This window comes from Lissotriton helveticus, chromosome 5_1 (genome assembly GCF_964261635.1).
Source record: "Lissotriton helveticus chromosome 5_1, aLisHel1.1, whole genome shotgun sequence".
Lineage (NCBI taxonomy): Eukaryota > Metazoa > Chordata > Amphibia > Caudata > Salamandridae > Lissotriton > Lissotriton helveticus.
The window spans coordinates 458,541,977-458,563,517 of NC_136065.1; the positions used below are offsets into that span (position 1 = coordinate 458,541,977).

Consider the following 21,541-nt stretch of genomic DNA (forward strand, 5'->3'; position numbering starts at 1 on the left):
TTTTCTTGTTCATTTCCTGTCTGTCTTGGTATTTCTGTGTTACCCATGTGTGTGAGTACAAATGTGTGTGTTTGATTCATTTTCATCTGTTGTGGTAATTTCCTAAATATATGTAGTTCCATTGTGTTTTGCCATGTTAATGGAAAACGGGTGTGTTATAAGTTTGAGATTAACTCTGTTTTATATATCTCTTTAATTGTTGGAATGCAGCTGGGGGATTCTATTGCAAGGGTGTCTCTCTATTGGGGTTCCAGACTGTCAGCTGCACTGAGTGTCTGAAGCGATCACAGGGAGATGCAGAGTGCTGATCCTTACAACTGTAGAGAATAAATCCTTCGTTAACTCGAGAAACTAAGACTTCTATCTTACATGAATAATAAAATGTCTTCCAGCATAGTAATAATAAACAGAGGAAGAAGAGACCACTTCTTGACAGGTGGTGGCTGTTATTTTTATTACTGTTGCGGCTTTTTCTTACAAAACCACTGCGATGATATAAGCAAACCAATAGCAGGGCACATCTTTAAGGTTACAAAAGGACACCATTGGAAAATATTCAGTTATCCACTGAGATAAATCTGGATCTAATTATCAGTCATCAAAATATTTACTTTCCCACAGCATAGGGAACACCAGGGGTTTGGATTGATTGAAACCAAGTGTGAATGGAACTCCTCAACAAACCTCACAACCAGCAGCAGAGCTGAGAAGTTAAAATGTTATGTCTCTGTCACCATGTGGTAGTAACCGACAGCCTGAATTGCTGCTGATATAGTCCATGATGAAGTACTTTACATTCCTCGTAAAGTATGTTAAGTTATGTTATATTATGCTAAATGCACCTATATGGCATTATCTAGTATTAATATAGTACACCAGTGCTTGTGACAGACATGTCCAGGGATTAGATTGTTTATGCATCATAGTGATGGCTAACTATGTACCAACATATGTTGAGTTGCATTCATGAAGGTGCTATGTTAGGTAAGGTGTTAGAACAGCGTATAGCACAACCCGATGATGAAACATGCCATCTTGGTGGGTGATGGTCCTTGCATCCTGAAAAGGATCCTCCCTTTGGCTTAGCTGAGGTCGACATACATAGTGGATTATTGTGAACCTCATAACAGACTACTTTACAGAATGTCACATACTTTTGTTTATACGTGAAGCTAAAGGTTTTTCTAGCACATGGAAGCCTGCCTGCCTGCCTGCCTGCTCGTCCAGAAAGTGAAGGAGATTGCCTGAACCTGCAGGAGAGACTCTCAGTGAGGGGTAGTGAGACAAAATATCGAAATTAAAATATCGATATACAATAATATCAAAGTTTTAATTTCGATAGTAAAGAATATCGATGTCCAAAATATCGACAGACAGAATATCGTTTTTTTAAGGTATGTATCTTACTAATATCGAATTTTACTAATATCGAAATTTTGTTTAGTGTTATGTATTTTAATATGTTGTTTATATGTTTGTTAAACATGTTTTGTAATGTATGTTTGAAAATTTGTAAATTTGTTTACATTTTGCGTTTTAGTATCAGAGCGGGTTGTGGGTTTATAGGGGAATAGGGTGGGAAGTAATTTAATAATAATTAATTAATTAATATATGTCTGTAAATATTTTTTATTAATAATTAATTGGTAATTAATTAATATTAATTAGTTAATTAATTAATAAAATGTTGTACATCTTTTTAATTAATAATTAATTGGTGATTAATTAATATGAATTAGTTAATTAATTAATATAATTTTGTACATATTTTTAATTAATAATTAATTGGTAATTAATTAATATTAATTAGTTAATTACATTAATTAGAGTAATTTTTTAATATATATAAATTTTTGTTATTGTTAATTAATTATTTGGGTAAAATTAATATTAATTAGTAAATGAAATTACTTATAGCTAATGTGCTAATATATTTACTTTATTGTTATTGTTAATTAATAATTAATTGGTAATTAAATAATGTTAATTAATTTTGGGTAAAGGAGTATTTTTAGGGTTCAGGGTCAGTTTTCAGTTCTTGGGTAAAGGGGTATTTTTGGGGTTGAGGGTCAGTTTTCTGTTTTTGGGTAAAGGGGTATTTTTAGGGTTCAGGGTCAGTTTTCAGTTTTTGGGTAAAGGGGTATTTTTAGGGTTCAGGGTCAGTTTTCAGTTTTTGGGTAAAGGGGTATTTTTAGGGTTCAGGGTCAGTTTTCAGTTTTTGGGTAAAGGGGTATTTTTAGTGTTCAGGGTCAGTTTTCAGTTTTTGGGTAAAGAGGTATTTTTAGGGTTCAGGGTCAGTTTTCAGTTTTTGGGTAAAGGGGTATTTTTAGGGTTCTGGCTCAGTTTTCAGTTTTTGGGTAAAGGGGTATTTTTAGGGTTCAGGCTCAGTTTTCAGTTTTTGGGTAAAGGGGTATTTTTAGGGTTCAGGGTCAGTTTTGGGTTTTTGGTATTTTTAGGGTTCAGGGTCAGTTTTCAGTTTTTGGGAAAAGGGGTATTTTTAGGGTTCAGGGTCAGTTTTGGGTTTTTGGGTAAATGGGTTTTTTTAGGGTTCAGGGTCAGTTTTCAGTTTTTGGGTAAAGGGACATTTTTAGGGTTCAGGGTCAGTTTTGGGTTAAGGGGTATTTTTAGGGTTCAGGGTGAGTTTTGGGTTTTTGGGTAAAGGGGTATTTTTAGGGTTCAGGGTCAGTTTTGGGTTTTTGGGTAAAAGGGTATTTTTAGGGTTCAGGGTCAGTTTTGGGTTTTTGGGTAAAGGGGTATTTTTAGGGTTCAGGGTCAGTTTTGGGTTCTTGGGGTACAGGGGTATTTTTAGGGTTCAGGGTCAGTTTTAGGTTTTTGGGGTACAGCGGTACAGGTTAAAATCAAATAAAATTAAATTTAAATTAAATCAATTACATAAAATTAAATAAAAAATTACATTAAATTATATTAAATTAAATTATATTATTTTCAATTTTTTTTAATTAAAATAGGTAATATATACTTACCAATACTTACGTTGTAATGGTATGCGTTGTAAAGGTACCTGCGTTGTAAAAACATGCGTTGTAAATACATGCGTTTTAATAGTTTTTGTGTTAATTTATATGTAGAGTTTTTAATTTATTTTAAATGTATATGTATTAGTTTTAATTTTTTAATTATGTTTTAATGTTTTTATTTAATATTTGTAAAATTATATGTATTTTACAATTATTTTTACATTATTATTAATACATTTAAAAAACGATATTTTTAATTTCGATATTTTTGTACTACGATATTAATTTTTCGATATTTTTGTACTTACCTTTATGAAGATATGACTCCGATATTTTTGATTTCGATATGTTTGTGTCGATATTTTTGTATGTAGATATTCTGTCTGTCGATATTATGTCATAGATTCTCAGTGAGGAGAGGCCGGCATTGTTTCTGGCGTGAGGATCTGCCAAAAGTTGTTGACTGACTTTGGGAGCAAAGACTAAGTTGATTCGTGCTGTGAGGGATCTTCAGGTCTCCCAATGTGGCCACTGCACTGGGTGCACTTGATCACATACAGAAAACACGCCAAGCAGTCATCTGTGCTATCCGGCACCCATGCATTGCCCAACAGCTTGGTGCTACTGCGTCCTAAACCCCTAAGGAATGCCAAGGAGGAGGTAATGCCACCCCAAAGCAGGTACTGATCACAGCCTGAAGACCATAACTGGTGTAAGAAGCACAACCCTCAAGTGAACCTGGCGCGGAGGCCACGACTGCCCAAAGAAGCACAACCCTGTCCTATCCCGCTGCACATCAAGCACCTGTCAGATCTTGGCCTGGAGGCTGCATCTGCCTGGAGGGGTGCCCTCTAATGCCATGCAGCCCCCTCACCACAATTACATCCCCAGACTAAAAGAGCCATCCTTAAGAGTGCCTGCCAACATCATGGGATAATGATGTTATGTTTCATGTAGGATGTATCACCATTAGTTAAATAATTTATTGGGGGAAGTTCAATGTTTTTTGCTTTCAGTTGCTTCCCTGCCTTCCTCTCCCTTTATTTAGATACTCAGGGACCCTCTCATGTGTTCTCTTGAAAAACCTTCAGTAGATACACTGATCTTTTGGTGTAGATGCAGTAACAATTCCCAGTTGATTATATAGTACATCTGCTACTTTTAAGAAATATAAACAAAGGGGCTATTTATGAGGCTGTTTGCATCGCTCTTGCACCACGCAACATGGTGCAAGAGCACCATGTTGCGTGGTGCAAGAGTGAGCACACCTTAAGACAGATTTTTGAAGCCATGCCACACAAAGCATTTGCATTTTTTTTATAAAGATGGCCGCCCGGTAGGAGCTCTCATCCGGAGCTCCTAGTGCTCGGGATCCCTCGTTGGGATTTATCCCGGATAGCACTCATCTTCCTGCGGGAAAAATAATTACGAGTAACTGGATTTTTAACGAGTAACTGGATTGGACAGCAACATCGAAAAAGACACCTACCTGTATCACTGGCGGCTGGGACCCTTTCGACTAACATCGGAGCATCGGCAGAGCACGAGATAGCGGGGGAGTGCCACAGTGAATGCTGCGGTTGCTGCTGGAGGCTGGTGGCGGCTGGGGACCGGGAGGCTGTGGGCATCGGAGAGGCATTACTGTCTGGTGCCCCGGCGCGGCCGTGGCTGCCGGGGCTGTCTGCTGCGATCGCCGATCACTGGCGGCACAGGATCAGTCATCTCATCCGCTCCGGTTTTCCCCCTGCTGACGGTTTGAGGACTGTCGGGACAGTCTGCCGGGACGCCAGCCACTGACGGGCACTGTGGAGGTGTTGTAGGCGAGGCGGGCAGTCTGTGGTGGTTAAGGAGGTGCCTCAGCACAGTGGTGCGGAGTGGGACGACGGGGCAGACCCTCCTGCTGAGAGAGCCTGCGTGGAGAACGACGAGCGCGACGGAGGCACTAGAGCCCCGGTCTAGAGGAATCCTAGCGGACAGCTGGCACCAGGACCAAGGCGGGAGGAACATCGGACCCCTTCCCCACTCACTCACGACCTGAAGCAGGGACCACCTCCCGACGGCAGCAAAGGGCACTGAAATCAGCACCGGGACACGGCAACGCAACCCCCCCCTCTCCCGCCCATCCCGCAGCTGAGGAATACTAGCGGACTGGAGGGCTGAGAGGGACGCTGATTGCTGGCAAACACAGTGGTGTCACCATCTCTCGAAGCAAACCCATGAGAGCTAAGCACAGCTCAACTTCAAAAATATCTTTTTAACAGGAGCAAGCGAGTGAAGTGATCCCGGAGTCTAGCAGGAGCTGTAGGGGCGACAGAAGACCGAAGCCTGCCCCCTTCGACACCGGTGGATACCTGGCAAACGGCTGAGCCGCTTTTCAGGATAATACAGGCTGGGAGCCCCGATTTGAGATCAAGGACATACAGTACATACAGCCACATACTTCTACGAAGCGGAAGGACTGAGCCAATCATGGACTAAAGCAGTGCTTCTGTAAAACTCTACTGGCAATATTTACAGGCACACATAAACTTAAGGTATTTACTTCTCCCACCCGCCTGCTCTCTTTTAAAAAATCTAACTCCTTTGTTCAAAATGGCTGGGGCCATAAAACTGTAGCAATAAATCCCCCCCTACCTCTGTTGTCCACGTGGCCCCTCAGCTTAACTCCCCCACACAGAGATAAGAATTCCTCCCAGCTAGCCTTGAGCTCTGCTTGCTTAAACAGAAAGTGTAATCTCTTCCCCTGTGCTTAAAGTAATAGCAGCAGACAGAGGACTAATATCTCTATCTCCCCTGCCGGCACAGCAACAAACAGAGGACTACTGTCTCGATCTGATCTATTTGGCGGCCATTTTAGACTAGTCTCTATTGGAAAGAATGTCTGCCTATTATTGCAGTATTACACTCCTAGCTTTATTTTGAACTTTTGTAATACACAGATTGCTACCTCATATGTGAAAGAGTGTTTTGCCATCATAGCAGTATTACACTCCTAGCTTTATTTTGAACATTTGTAATGTACAGATTGCTACTTTATATATGAAAGAGTGTTTGCATATCATTGCAGTATTATACCTATAACGGTATTTTGAACATTTGTAAATGCACAGATTGCTACCTCATATTTTTTGGTTTGACAACCAATGTCATTTTCGACTCCTGAGTTTTGACTCACGCAATTTGCTGTATCTGGATCCTATCTCTATACTCTATCAGTATTAGACCTGCACTTGTATTCTGCACTACTCTGCTCATTTCCGTAACCTACTCCCCTTTCCTACCTTCTCTCCTGTTAGGCACAGACTGCTACCTCATACTTAATATACACCTAACGTACCCTACTCCTATTCCTACAGACTGCTACCTCATACTTAATATACACCTAATGTAACCTACTTCTATTCCTATCTTGACATCTTACATGTCATATCCTGCACTATTGCACAGTTATACAACCTGCATCCATTTTCACTCTTCTCTCTAAGGCACCGACTACTATCCCATATATCCTTGGTTGCACACGAGTTTCACCCCTGCCCCCTAGGGTCACTCTTGATCCATATATCTCTGGGTGATCACTAGTGTCACTTCTGCCCCTTAGGGTCACTTTTGATCCGTGTAACTTGATATTTGCATCTGTACCCTTTCCCAGTATTTTACTTCACTTCTGTACTTTGCAATGCCGTATATATTTGCTTTACTTTGTAATATCATATGTATTTGCTATACTGTAATAACGTATGTATTTGCTATACTGCACACTCGTATATCCTGGTTATGCTGATTGATCACTAGTGCCACTTTTGTACTCTATAACCTACTGTATGTATATGTCTCTCTGCACACTCTTACATTGGGGCTATGCTGATTGATCACTAGTACTACTCTTGCACTGCGTAACCTACTGTATGTATTTGTTTCTCCTGCACATGTGTACCACTACACTGCACTCCCCCATTCCCTCCTAAACCATCATCGCAACATGGATCCGATCGGCAATCACACATATAAAATCAACTACCCACCGTCACTCACCAAAAAAGCCGCTAAACGCTTTAAACACAACTTCCTTAGGTCACACCCTGAAACACCCTTTGCTGACACCTACTTCTCACCGGTCACTGGATCCCAGAACACTGATATCATATTCCATACCACACGCAGAGCTCAATGGAGAAAAGTGTTCCTCACCCTACTCACCGTCTCCTCCACCAGGAAATCCGCTCACAGCCTAACTCTCTCCATCACACCATCCCAACTCTTTCCAGGCAGAGCCACCATCACCATTTACAATAACGGGATTGTCCTAGCTCAATCCACAGACAGGAACCTGGAACTGCTAGACAACTTGTTCCCCACCTTCAAAAAGCACCTCTCCCACTCGCGGTCCAACACCCATATCCCCTCCAGTCCCACCAACCATGACCTCACAGCCACATACTCCTCAATCAGGGACACACCTACCACCCCTGATCGCCCATCTTCCACCCACAACCCCTCTAGCCCAGTTCAGCACCATGCAGCTGTAACACACGCCTGGAGAAGTGTGGCTCACTGGTTAGAGGCGGCAGACCCGTAAGCAGAGAACGGCCCGGGACCAGGGTTCGATTCCCGACGCGGCAGGGTTGTGGACCAGCGTCAGCGGACTCGATAATTCTCGCCTCGGTGCCTACTCTAGTCAGAGACCACACGCGGCAACTCTGGGCATCAGCTTGCCTCATCTTCACAACGGCCCCCCCAGATCGCCGGGGATGCTTGGTTGCACCTTAGAGATACCCTTCTGGGACCATCTCTCAGGGTGAGCCAGGACGGGTTCCCCAGCGGTCGAAGCGTGGAGATACTCCTCCGGGAGTCGATTCCTAGCGCTATATAAACCCACAATTAAATTAAATTAAATTAAATTAAACACAGACACAGATCGCTCCCCCTCTTACACCACTCACACCCCCACCCCTTTTAACAACACCCAGACCCCCACCCACAACACCTCTAGCCCAGTTCAGCACCATGCAGCTGTAACACACGCCTCAAACACAGACACAGATCGCTCCCCCTCTTACACCACTCACACCCCCACCCCTTTTAACAGCACCCAGACCTCCACACATACCATCAACACTCCTCTCACACCTACAGCGGGCATCATCACTCCGCCCACCCCTAACAGCACAGCTCTCACACACAACACACCTAACATAGTCCAGCATCAGAACAACACGCACTGCGACAAATCCCCCCCTTCATCCCCCCCATTCTCAGTCCCCATTACCCACTAACTAACCACGCAGAACATACCTCCTCTCTTAATTCAACTCCCCCTCCCCACAACAGGACCATCCCCTATCCCATTTCCCCTCCTACTCTCAGCCCCCATTACCCTTCCTGTTCCCCCACCACGACTATCAGTCTCCCAGCCTACACCCTGACCCCCCCGCCTACCACCAATGCCCTCACTCATACCACCAACCTCCTCCCTACCTCATCCACACCCCTCCCGCCCAAAACATCTCTCCTCCCTAACACCTCCCCGTACACCAACACAACGCATACCTTCTTGAACACCAGCCCACGCACCCACCTACACACGAATTCCCTGGTCAGCCATTCACCTGTGACTGCCGCTCCCACCTCCACCACCTACCCCACGATGGACATCATCATGGCCACCCTTACTCAGATTAAAGAAGACATACACAACATCAAGGAACTACTCGCCACCCACCCCATACACCCTGCACCCACCTCCCCTCTCAACTTGTCCCCTACCCCTCCAGCTGACTCCCTCACTCAACACGCCCCAAACCGGGCGTCAATTACTGCCCATAGGCGCAGCAATTGCCCTCGTCCCCCTCGTCATCCCTACAACCCCTCACACAACTACACCTCCCCGCCCAACGGGTCCCCTCGTCCCCCTCGTCGTCCCTACAACCCCTCACACAACTACACCTCCTCGCCCAACGGGTCCCCCACCCTTCCGACTAACTCTCTCACTCAACTCTCCCCCAACCTGACCTCACTCCCAGCTAGCAATCGCCCTCGTCGCACCCACAACTCTACTTCTGACCGCGACACACTCACCCTTCTCCGCTCCTATGACCCAGCCCCCCAAAATAACACAACGACCCCACACCTCAACATTCCCACGATACACTCAAATCCCCTTAGACCCCCCACACTAAACAGCAGATTCTCCATCCCCAATAACCTTAGAAAAGTCCCTCTCTCTCTAGAACCGTCTACCACTCTCAACACACCTCGTCTCAAATGCACTCTCCTCAACTGTAGATCGGCCTCGAAACACTCTGCCGCTATTGCTGATCTCCTCTTATCAACGGACCTTGACCTAATCATCTTGACCGAAACCTGGCTAACTGAATCTTCGACACCTATAATGGACATTCTGGTTCCTCCCAACTACCACATTATCAGGCTAGACAGAGTAGGCAAATTAGGTGGTGGAATCGCATGCATCTACAGGAATAATCTCTCTGTGCAGAAAGCCAATTCTACCTCCCTACCATCCCCAACAACCTGGGAATACATCTGCCTTGACATTATCAGTGAGGGCAAACCGATATGCTCTCTTCACAGCATCTACCACCCACCCAGGGACAACTTCACCTTTTCCCAACAAATCATGGATATGATCACAACCAATTCCGGACGGCAGCACACCCAAATATACCTTGGTGACTTCAACCTCCACTGGAATGATTGCAAGGACGCGGTGGTAAATAGTCTTAAAAACTTCCTCGATGCCCTCAACCTAACCCAAATATGCAACAGCCCGACCCACGAGAAAGGTTCTATCCTCGACCTGATCATCTCCAAAGAGGAATCTATCCAACTCGACTCTATCCAACCCTGTGACTGGTCAGATCATCATACTGTCACATTCTTTATCAATGAAAAAGTTAAAGTTAACCCGGCTCAAGTATCCAAACCCAAAGTCTGGAAAAGAGACATGAAAAAACTCAACCCAGGCTCTCTACCCCCTAACAGGTGCAATCTCTTACTGCCACCGACAGGCGATACGAAAGTTCAAACACTGACTGACCACTATCTCAACGCTATGACCTCTATAATTAATGAGGCTTCTCCTATGCAGCTAAAAAGAGCCTCTACTAAAATCTCTAATCCATGGTACGACCGGAGACTCAATGAAGATAGACGAGACATGCGATTGGCAGAGCGTACCTGGAGATCAGCTCCCTCGGCAATGCACCTAAAAAATCTGAAGAAAAAGAGAAACGCCTACTTCAGGAAAATAAAACGCTCAAAATCAGACTTCTTCAGCCTCCAGCTCGACCAAGCAAAAAACCGTCCGAGAAAACTGTTTGAGCTAATCAGATCACAATCCAAGGATCAACCCCAACCACTCATCACTGCGCGTGAGGCACCATCCTGTGAAGACTTCGCTGCTTTCTTTACCCAAAAAACTGACAACATAAAGAGCGATCTCCTCATTGACGCAAGCCTCTACTCCAAACCCCAGTGCCTAGCAGCCACTGAACCAAAAAACAATGCAACATGGTCAACCTTTGGCACATACTCAGAAGAAGAAATTGGCAAACTGCTCAGCACCCTGAAACCATCCAATCACCTCACGGACCCCCTTCCTGCTGCAGCAGTAAAAGACTTTACCCCCTTTCTTATCCCTCTCTGGACTAAAATTATCAACAGCTCTCTCCAACAAGGAAGCATACCTGACTCCCTAAAAGTTGGTCAGGTCACACCTCTCTTAAAGAAACCTACAGCCGATCCCTCTGATGTCAACAATTACCGTCCCATTACCAATATTCCCACTCTCGCCAAACTGCTGGAAAAATGCGCACAACTACAACTGTCTAAACACATTGAACAATTTGATCTCCTCAACCCGCACCAGTCAGGCATCCGAGCAGGGCACAGTACAGAAACGGCTATGACTCACATAATTGACGACGCACTTCAAATGCTAGACCAAAACGACACCTGCCTCCTCATCCTCCTTGATCTCTCCTCAGCATTTGATACCGTTAAACATGAGAATCTACTTGAGCTCCTAAACACAAGAATGGGCTTATCTGGAACTGTTCTCAAGTGGTTCACCTCCTTTCTTCACAACAGGTCGCAGAAATTCAAGAGCAACAACCTGATGTCTTCGCCAATACCCGTAACGCTAGGTGTCCCCCAAGGATCCTCTCTATCCCCAACTCTGTTCAACCTAGTCATGGAACCGCTCACCACCTTGCTACAAGCATCCAATGTACACTTTCACATGTACGCAGATGATACCCAACTTTATCTCAAATTACAGTCCCCCAAGGACATCTTGCTCCTGAACTCAACGATCAGATGCACCCAATCCTGGCTGGCAGATAATCATCTCAAACTCAATGCCTTGAAAACAGAGTTCCTTCTGATCTCACCTCCAGCGAAGGTCTCCACCACTCAAATTTGGCTTAAAGACCTAACCGCACTCAATGTCCAACCCACCATCGTGGACTCAGCAAAATCCCTAGGCATAACACTCGACACCAATTTGAACATGCAGCAACATATCAGCAAGGCAACAAAGGGAGCAAACTTCCAGATCAGCACTCTGAGGAAACTTAAACCCTACCTCCCAGCCAAAGACTTCCAAACGGCAGTACAAGCACTAGTCATCCCTCGAATTGAATACGGCAGCGTCGCCCTCTGTGGACTCCCCCTAACTACAACCGCACCCCTAAGAGCTTCTCTAAACGCTGCAGCGAGACTCATCACTGGGTCAAAAAAGCACTCCCATATTACCCCTGACCTGAAATCCCTGAACTGGCTGCCATTTGAAGCTAGAATACATCTAAAAATCGCCTGCATGACACACAAGGCGGTACATCTAAACTCACCCGGATACCTCGCTCAGAAACTGACAATCTCTGGAGGAGCTAGAAACACCAGAGGCGCAAACAATCTTCTGTTGAAACCTCGAAGATTCTGGAAGGAAAAAACATATAAGCGCTCCTTCTCGGGAATGGCGCCTAGGATCTGGAACTCTCTCCCGCCCGAAACCAGGCTTATCTCTTCCACCACACTCTTTAAAAATGAAGTAAAAGCTATCCCCATGGCTAAATACACCTGAACTATTATCCTGACCACTGTTAGTACTCTGCACCGATCTATACTACATGTTTGACCCCTTTGATTATTTGTATGAACTGTCTTATGACTCACATGTTTGGCTTTGTAGCCACCTATTTGTACCATTTTGTACTCATGTCATGTTGGGCTTAGTTGCCACCTATTTGTATTAATTGACCTAATGATTTATCTGTTAACCATGCTCCCTCATGTATGTTACATAGGAACACCCATGGTTTTTGACGCATTCCTAGATTTACAAGAACTTGTGAACCTGAGAATGTGCCAAAATCTTACACCTTCCCAGTGGAATATCTATTTCTCCTTGTTTCTTCCTCTTTCTATTTGTGCTGCATTCTAAGGACACATAGAAAGAGGAATATGCCTCCCAGTATTTTTTTTGTGCAGGAAAGGGCTCCTTCCTGCACAAAAATAATCCTTCATGCAAAGCAGGATCACCCTTGCACCATAGCACGAGAGCGCCTGCGTTGGCGCTAGGCAGCCAAAAGGGCGCCAGCGTAAGAGAAAACACATGAGTATGCTATATTGCCTTTAAATACGGCATATTCCTGCCCTTTCACAGTCATGCAGTGCAGCACAGCAAGGTGACTTGCTGCGCTGGGTGGCTTGGCCATAAATTTGGCTTACAATATGTTACCATTACTCGATTTATGGTCGTCACATTAGAAGGATGAAAGGCTTGGTTATCTAGGCGGGTTACAAACTCATGATCACCAAGCTACTACGCAGGATCTGGTGGCTCAGTGAACTGATGCATCTGCTTCACACATATCAGTTTGACCTCGTAGCCAAAGGTTCGAATCCTTGCGGGTCCACTCAGCTTTCCATTCTTCTGAGATTGATACAATAAGTACAGTTGGGTAAAAATGAGCAAATGTTAATCTAGTGCCATGATACCCCATTGGGCAACATGCACTTTACAAATCCAACTATTGTTTGTCAGAGGCTAATGTAACGCTCAGTAAGATATCCCCACAGCATGAACAGTTACTGCTAGTTAATAAACCTACTTTTGAGTGCATTACAGATTTTTCTCATAGTAATTGATTTTTTTTTTTTACTTAAGTGCAGGGCCCCAAAATGTTTATTTGAAGCCTAGGACTAGGGTGGTGGAATTCTGTAATTATTGAATATCAAGGGTGCCTAGCCTTAATTATGGTAGTGAGACAAAATATCGAAATTAAAATATCGATATACAATAATATCGATGTTTTAATTTCGATGGTATAGAATATCGATGTCCAAAATATCGACAGACAGAATATCGTTTTTTTAAGGTATGTATGTTAATAATATCGAAAATATCGAAATTTTGTAATATCTAAAATTTGTTTAGTGTTATGTATTTTATTATTTTGTTTATATGTTTGTTAAATATGTTTTGTAATGTATGTTTGAAAATTAGTAAATTTGTTTACATTTTGCGTTTTAGTATCAGAGCGGGTTGTGGGTTTATAGGGGAATAGGGTGGGAAGTAATTTAATAATAATTAATTAATTAATATATTTTTGTAAATATTAATAATTAATAATTAATTGGTAATTAATTTATATTAATTAGTTAATTACATTAATTAGAGTTAATGTTTTAATATATATACATTTTTGTTATTGTTAATTAATTAATTGGTAATTAAATAATATTAATTAGTACAATAAATTAATTAGAGTTAATGTGCTAATATATTTAATTTATTGTTATTGTTAATTCATAATTAATTGGTAATTAAATATTATTAATTATTTAATTAAATTAATTAGAGTTAATGTGCTAATATATTTATTGTTTTTGTTATTGTTAATTAATAATTAATTGGTAATTAATAATTATTAAGTGATTAAATGATGTGATTTATTTATGTGTAGTGGGTTGTGTGTGTATAGGTGGATAGGGTGTGATATAATTAAATTTAATAAATTAAAGCGATTGTATTTATTTGTTGGTATTTATTGTTAATTAATTAGTAATTAATATGTGTTAATTAGTTCATTTATAATTACATCAATTTAGTAATATTAATTATTATTAATTGATTAATTGAAATTTATATTAATTGTCTTTTTTATATGTGTAGTGTGTTGTGTGTTAAAGTGGGAGTAGTGTGGGAATTAATTTTTACCCCCATGCTATCCAACGCTTTCCCTACTGTTGCACCCTCTGGAGTGTGAATACTAATTTTTACCCCTACGCTATCCACCGGGGAAACAACCTTTACAACGCAACTTTTACAACGCACTACCATTACAACGAAATTTTTACAACGCAAAAACCATTACAACGCATGTGTTTACAACGCATGTTTTTACAACGCAGGTACCTTTACAACGCATACCATTACAACGTAAGTATAGGTAAGTATATAATAATATTTTAAATTTTATATGTTTTAGTTTTTTTAAGGGGTATTTTTAGGGTTCAGGGTCAGTTTTCAGTTTTTGGGTAAAAGGGTATTTTTAGTGTTCAGGGTCAGTTTTCAGTTTTTGGGTAAAGGGGTATTTTTAGGGTTCAGGGTCAGTTTTCAGTTTTTGGGTAAAGGAGTATTTTTAGGGTTCAGGGTCAGTTTTCAGTTTTTGGGTAAAGGGGTATTTTTAGGGTTCAGGGTCAGTTTTCAGTTTTTGGGTAAAGGAGTATTTTTAGGGTTCAGGGTCAGTTTTCAGTTCTTGGGTAAAGGGGTATTTTTTGGGTTCAGGGTCAGTTTTCAGTTTTTGGGTAAAGGGGTATTTTTAGGGTTCAGGGTCAGTTTTCAGTTTTTGGGTAAAGGGGTATTTTTAGGGTTCAGGGTCAGTTTTCAGTTCTTGGGTAAAGGGGTATTTTTTGGGTTCAGGGTCAGTTTTCAGTTTTTGGGTAAAGGGGTATTTTTAGTGTTCAGGGTCAGTTTTCAGTTTTTGGGTAAAGGGGTATTTTTTGGGTTCAGGGTCAGTTTTCAGTTTTTGGGTAAAGGGGTATTTTTAGGGTTCAGGGTCAGTTTTCAGTTTTTGGGTAAAGGGGTATTTTTAGGGTTCAGGGTCAGTTTTCAGTTTTTGGGTAAAGGGGTATTTTTTGGGTTCAGGGTCAGTTTTCAGTTTTTGGGTAAAGGGGTATTTTTAGGGTTCAGGGTCAGTTTTCAGTTTTTGGGTAAAGGGGTATTTTTAGGGTTCAGGGTCAGTTTTTAGTTCTTGGGTAAAGGGGTATTTTTAGGGTTCAGGGTCAGTTTTGGGTTTTTGGGTAAAGGGGTATTTTTAGGGTTCAGGGTCAGTTTTGGGTTTTTGGGTAAAAGGGTATTTTTAGGGTTCAGGGTCAGTTTTGGGTTTTTGGGTAAAGGGGTAGTTTTAGGGTTCAGGATCAGTTTTGGGTTTTTGGGTAAAGGGGTATTTTTAGGGTTCAGGGTCAGTTTTGGGTTTTTGGGTAAAAGGGTATTTTTAGGGTTCAGGGTCAGTTTTGGGTTTTTGGGTAAAGGGGTATTTTTAGGGTTCAGGGTCAGTTTTGGGTTTTTGAGGTACAGGCGTGCAGGGTAAAAATAAAATAAATTTATATTTAAATTAAATCAATTAAATGAAATTAAAAAAAATAAAATTACATTAAATTATTACGTTTTTAATTTATTTTAAATGTATATGTATTAGTTTTAATTTTTTAATTATGTTTTAATGTTTTTATTTAATATTTGTAAATTTATATGTATTTTAAAATTATTTTGACATTATTATTAATATATTTTAAAAAACGATATTTTTATTTTCGATATTTTTGTACTACGATATTAATTTTTCGATATTTTTGTACTTACCTTTATGAAGATAGGACTCCGATATTTTTGATTTCGATATTTTTGTGTCGATATTTTTGTATGTAGATATTCTGTCTGTCGATATTATGTCATAGATTCCTTAATTATATCTCATGCCTCTTTCTTCACCACCATATACTTCCTGTGTCTTTGTCTCACTCTTGCAGGTTCTTTTTGATGGTGCTTTTCTCCCCAGCACTCGTTTGCTATTTTCTCTTACTCAATGTTAATAATGCTAAAATAACTCTGGTGGTTAATGTACTTACTGGAGAGGTCTGAGTTGTGTCTAGTCACAGTTCTGACTCGTCATTAGGTGGCACAGAGTGGTGATGTGCCTGCTGCAAAGCACAACGAATGCATGCAGATTATAGATTTGTATTTTATGTAGCTAGCTCAGTAGATTACTGCTTTTGACACAGAGATTATTTTGTGATAATATCCTGTTTCCTACCCATGCCACTGTGTCCCTGCCAAACCGACCACTAAAATCTATACTTACACGTGCAGCGACTCCATAAACATAAGTATAGTCAAGACTTACATTTTGTAGGATTTTTTGGTAGTACTACAAAACATATGACAAAGGACAGTTTGAGAATCATGCCTCTAATCCTAGTCAGGATTAGAAAGGCATTTTATTTTATTCTTTGCATCGCACGCTCAGTGTTTATCGTGTGCATGTAATTCCACATGTATAACAGCTATTGTTAGTAATTGTAATGAGTTGTATTGAAAAGTTCCTTCAAACTCTTAATACTATTATTCATAAAAGTTGCCGAAGGAGAGGTAGCAGATTATGACATATGTAATGGACTGACAAAAAAGGCTCTTATAATGAGCGGTCTGGTGTTGGGGCTGTGATTTATCTGACTCAATAAAATCTGCGCCTGTGTTGGGGTTTATCAAGTCTGATAAATTACTTCATTCACAAGTTTGTGGCTGACAACAGGGGCTAACATGCAGATTTTGGTCCTGAACGCTGCGAAACACACGTATTCAGGTAATTGGGGGGTATTTTACTCCCGCCAAATTTTGGCTGGTTTGGCCTGCTGAAATTTATCAGAGAAAAACTGTGAGGGTGCTGAATATGCTGCCAAATTCGTAATTGCGATATGTGGGATAACAAGAGTTACTTCACACATCACAACTAGTCAGGCCACTTGTAATGAGTGCCAAAGTTCTTTGAGCAGTGCTGGCTAAGCAACGGAGGTGGCAGGGTGGTGAGGAGGTGGGAGGGTTGGGAGAAAAATCACTTACTTGGTTACGGCCACCGCCTCTCCTCCGTCCTCTTCTCTTCCTCCTGACTCCCCGAAGCAAGAAGCTCCCAGGCCTCCCCTAAGCCAATCACGACGCTGCTGTCACAAGCATGACAGCAGCATCGTGATTGGTCCGAGCGGCCTGTTTGGCAGCTCGGGCAGGGCCTGGGAATCTGCGACAGTTCTTCACCCGGCTGTGTAACACAGCCAGGTGGGGAAATGCTAAGTGTGCATGATGGTTTGGCCGGCCCAAGACAGCCGGCCGAACTGTCATGCACACTTAATAGTGTCCATACCACTCCTCCTCCTGTGAACTGGTCCAGTCCCGCCCGCTCAACTAGGCTCTGTGCAGAAAAATAAAATTATAATAACAATTTGTTATTATCATTTTATTTTTCCTTGTTGCACTGTTCTGAGAGCAGTGAGGCGACGCTCCTCCGCCTTAGTGGAGGAGCTGCCGCTGGCTTTGAGTAAATAAGATTAGATTTATAATTTTAGATTGCCCATAAAATCTGTCTGATAAGTAGGCCCTAAATATGCCATTCTCTTTGTACATTGTTGTACGGCATGAGTGAGAGTACACCTCAAGCGTGGTAGACGCAGCAACTGAAATACCTAAGACTGACTGGAAATCTGCTTTTTTGTGTGAAAGCTACACTTGTATTAACTTCTTAAGGCAGTCCTATAAGGTTTTTATCGAACCAGTGATTAACAGCCTAAACAATTATTGGGAACCCGATAAAATGATGAAGAAAATGGAAACGATGCCTACATGAAAAGTAGCATATCAATAAGTGCTATATAGATTAAGGAAAAAGAAGCTAAATTAATTATAGGACACTATGATACTCATGAATGGCGATAAATCACATTCGAAAATAAGTTCAACTAAATCACATTACAATCCTTTACCTATTAGGGAATCCCATCACATGCATAGAAATAAAAGTATCACTTCTTTAAATGATCGGGCTTCAGCGAATGTTGGCACACCATTACTTAATAGAACATTCTATTTATGGAACCGGATGTCATGAATAATGGATAGAATGAGGTTAGGCAAAAAGATACCTCATTAAACAATGGAATCCCAAAGAACGTATATATACTGTTTGCATGACTGACCTCCAATTAATGGTTAGGTACCCTGGTAAATCAAAGAACCCGATGAAAATTGAAGACATCCCTGTTAAAAGATAGGACTCACTTAAATTTAAATGCAACCATTTGAATGATAGGATCCCTCACAGAATGAGAGGACCCTGATGAATGCTTGTGTAATGGGATCCCCACTCTCACCTATCAACTCTGTGGTCCCAGAGCCATTGGACCAAGCTGTCCACTTGAACCGGTGCTTGCCGATCTCCTGCACTCGGCAGGTATAGCGCCCCTGGTCTGTGCGCCGCAGGTTGAACAGCTCAAGTCTGTAGGTCCTCCTTGCTCGCTCCTCACGCAGGTGCAGCCTCTGCCTGTTGGCCGGATTGCTGTAATTCCCATAGTAGTGGACAGCCCCGAATTTGTTCATTTTGATCATGATGTGCTCCCGGCCAGGTGACCTGGAGAAGACCCAGCGCACGGCCAGTAGGTTCTCGGGCCGCTTCTTCTGGGAGACATGGCAGATAAGAGAAGCGTTTCCTCCTTCAAAGAAGTGCACCGAAGGCCCAGGAGAGACGGTGACATTCAGGCTGTTCCACACACCTGCCGAGGAGAAGACAAAGAGCTGAAGTCTTGACTGCTACATATGTGCTATCCCCAGTGACCCCTACTCCTGGTTATAAAGACTTCAGGTATTCACGTCCAGCACAAATTCCCATCTCCCTCAAACGTATAGACATAGGAAATCTGAAGGCATCTTCGGTGATAGAAGGTCCCATTCCCCCCGTCCCACCGACCACCTCCGATCCCTTGAATTATCCACCCTAGGTACAATAAAGTGCCCTGTTTTTGACGCTTACTGAATGTCATCCAATAGGCGAATAGTACAATGTGTTTTTTGGCCAAGATGATCCCACTGATTGCTCCTCCCCTGTTTGCAAAGTTCACTCTTGCAATGGCAATTAAGTATCCAAACAACATGTTTCTGCCACTGCCATCCCTTCTACCCCCACCAATTCTCGCCTGCCACCATCTTCAAGTTCCACATAAAGCGAGTGTTATGTCAAACCAAAAAGAGGCGGGTGTCATCTTATAATATTGCTAATTCTTGACATTAGTGTATATGTAACAAGGACCCCCTGTATTCAATAAGAATCAGATTCCTAGACCAGGGAAAAAACAGTAATTGATATGTAACAATCTAGGCAATCATATAAAACAGACCAATGTCAAGAATATTAGTAACAAGGAAATTAAGCTACAACAATATTATAAAGTTCCAGGGTTTTATTGATAATTAAACAGAAATTCATATTTCAAAACATAAAATATATTCAAGTTAAAAAATTCTACAATAGGAGAATTGACATAATAATAAAGACATTTTGCATATTAAAACATTCTTTTTGTAAAAAACGAGGAGTGGCAAATTGGTACTCTACGCGCGTTTCGGCGACCAGCGCCTTCTTCTGGAGCAGCCACGAATGATTATGATAAAGATTTTTTAGTGTGTAGACCAATGGCTTGAGTTAAAACAGAGCCGGCGTTGATATCCTTTTTTTCAAAGGTTTATACTAGGATGTCCGACTGAATTCTTAATTTCTGTCTTTGTAGATTGATGTTATTTGATCGTCGATGTTAGGTTTTCTGATAAATAAAAAGATTATGAAGTTACTCCCGCCGTCCGGAACCTTTAGATTATTTGGGTCAATGAAAGATATCTTAACTTGACTTAGCAACGATAGAAATCCACCTGATATGGGGATCTTTTTAGAGGAGACTTTCCTTTGCACTTGTACGTTTTACTCCGATTTTGGCAATGATGCGGTATTTAAAATAACTCCCTGTCCAAAAAGATTTGACAGAGCTCTAAACTTCCGGCGGCGGGACAACGGGGTTTCTGCAATCCAGGCGATGATCGCCTGGATTGCAGAAGTCAAGTTAAGATATCTTTCATTGACCCAAATAATCTAAAGGTTCCGGACGGCGGGAGTAACTTCATAATCTTTTTATTTATCAGAAAACCTAACATCGACGATCAAATAACATCAATCTACAAAGACAGAAATTAAGAATTCAGTCGGACATCCTAGTATAAACCTTTGAAAAAAAGGATATCAACGCCGGCTCTGTTTTAACTCAAGCCATTGGTCTACACACTAAAAAATCTTTATCATAATCATTCGTGGCTGCTCCAGAAGAAGGCGCTGGTCGCCGAAACGCGCGTAGAGTACCAATTTGCCACTCCTCGTTTTTTACAAAAAGAATGTTTTAATATGCAAAATGTCTTTATTATTATGTCAATTCTCCTATTGTAGAATTTTTTAACTTGAATATATTTTATGTTTTGAAATATGAATTTCTGTTTAATTATCAATAAAACCCTGGAACTTTATAATATTGTTGTAGCTTAATTTCCTTGTTACTAATATTCTTGACATTAATTCTTGACATTATTCATCTTATAACCTACATATTGACAGCAAAAATTATTGTAATTCATTCTCCATATCTAATCCATATACTTACCAATTATAATATGGAAAAAATGCAATCTACAAAATTATATCAAAGCATTGGGCATTACTATCCAGGGTAGGTGGCCTGAAGAATGTCATTTCTGAGAGACCATTAATCACATTTAGAAAAAGACAAACCTGTCCGAGACAAGAATGATCTACTACCCATGAAAAATGCACAGGGTGACGGTAACCCACAATCAAGGGATTTTATGCATATTCAGAATGTAATATGTGTAAGTTTGGAAGTAATAGTGTGTTGATATCCCGTTTGTGACATTTAGCAGCATCACAAGATGACACATGTTTTGGTTTAACAGCACTGTCTACATAGGGGGAACTTTAAGATGGCAGCATTGAGGGCCTTTAAAAGGTTGATTGACAGGATGACTGTTTTGATTCCGATGGATGGGCGTTTAGTACACAGAGTCAGACTGAACATAGGAAAATACTTTAAGAGGTAGAGGAAGTATAGCTTATTCGGGTGCCATAGTTTGCATGTGGGCGGGAGAAAGGAGAAAAAAATATTGTAATTGTTATTGTTTGAATATGAACATTGGTGTGATAATGTTAAGTTATACTTAGAAGGACTAAAGTATGTTTCTTAATTTCACATTCATAGTCCCTTTTTTGTCCTAAAAATTTGTATTGACTTCTAAATAAATTTGGAAGTTTGAATATTGTTTTTGTCATGATCAACTCAAACAACTCTTCGCTGTCTGGATATTGTCGGAAAATTGGCTTAACTGTATTAGTGAATTCATGGGAAAGGGTAAGAGTTGGTCAGCTCTACTGTCCTGTTTA

The 21,541-nt window shown here is 41.3% G+C and overlaps 1 protein-coding gene across 1 annotated transcript in view; it reads right to left on the reverse strand.

Annotated features, from left to right (window-relative positions):
- The window catches only part of VSTM4 (V-set and transmembrane domain containing 4), a 118,498-nt gene that overhangs the window by 56,169 nt on the left and 40,788 nt on the right, over nt 1-21,541 (reverse strand). The window contains exon 2 of the mRNA XM_078640974.1: nt 18,423-18,821. Coding sequence (XP_078497100.1) covers nt 18,423-18,821 — 399 coding nt within the window. The remainder of the gene's footprint in view (nt 1-18,422; nt 18,822-21,541) is intronic.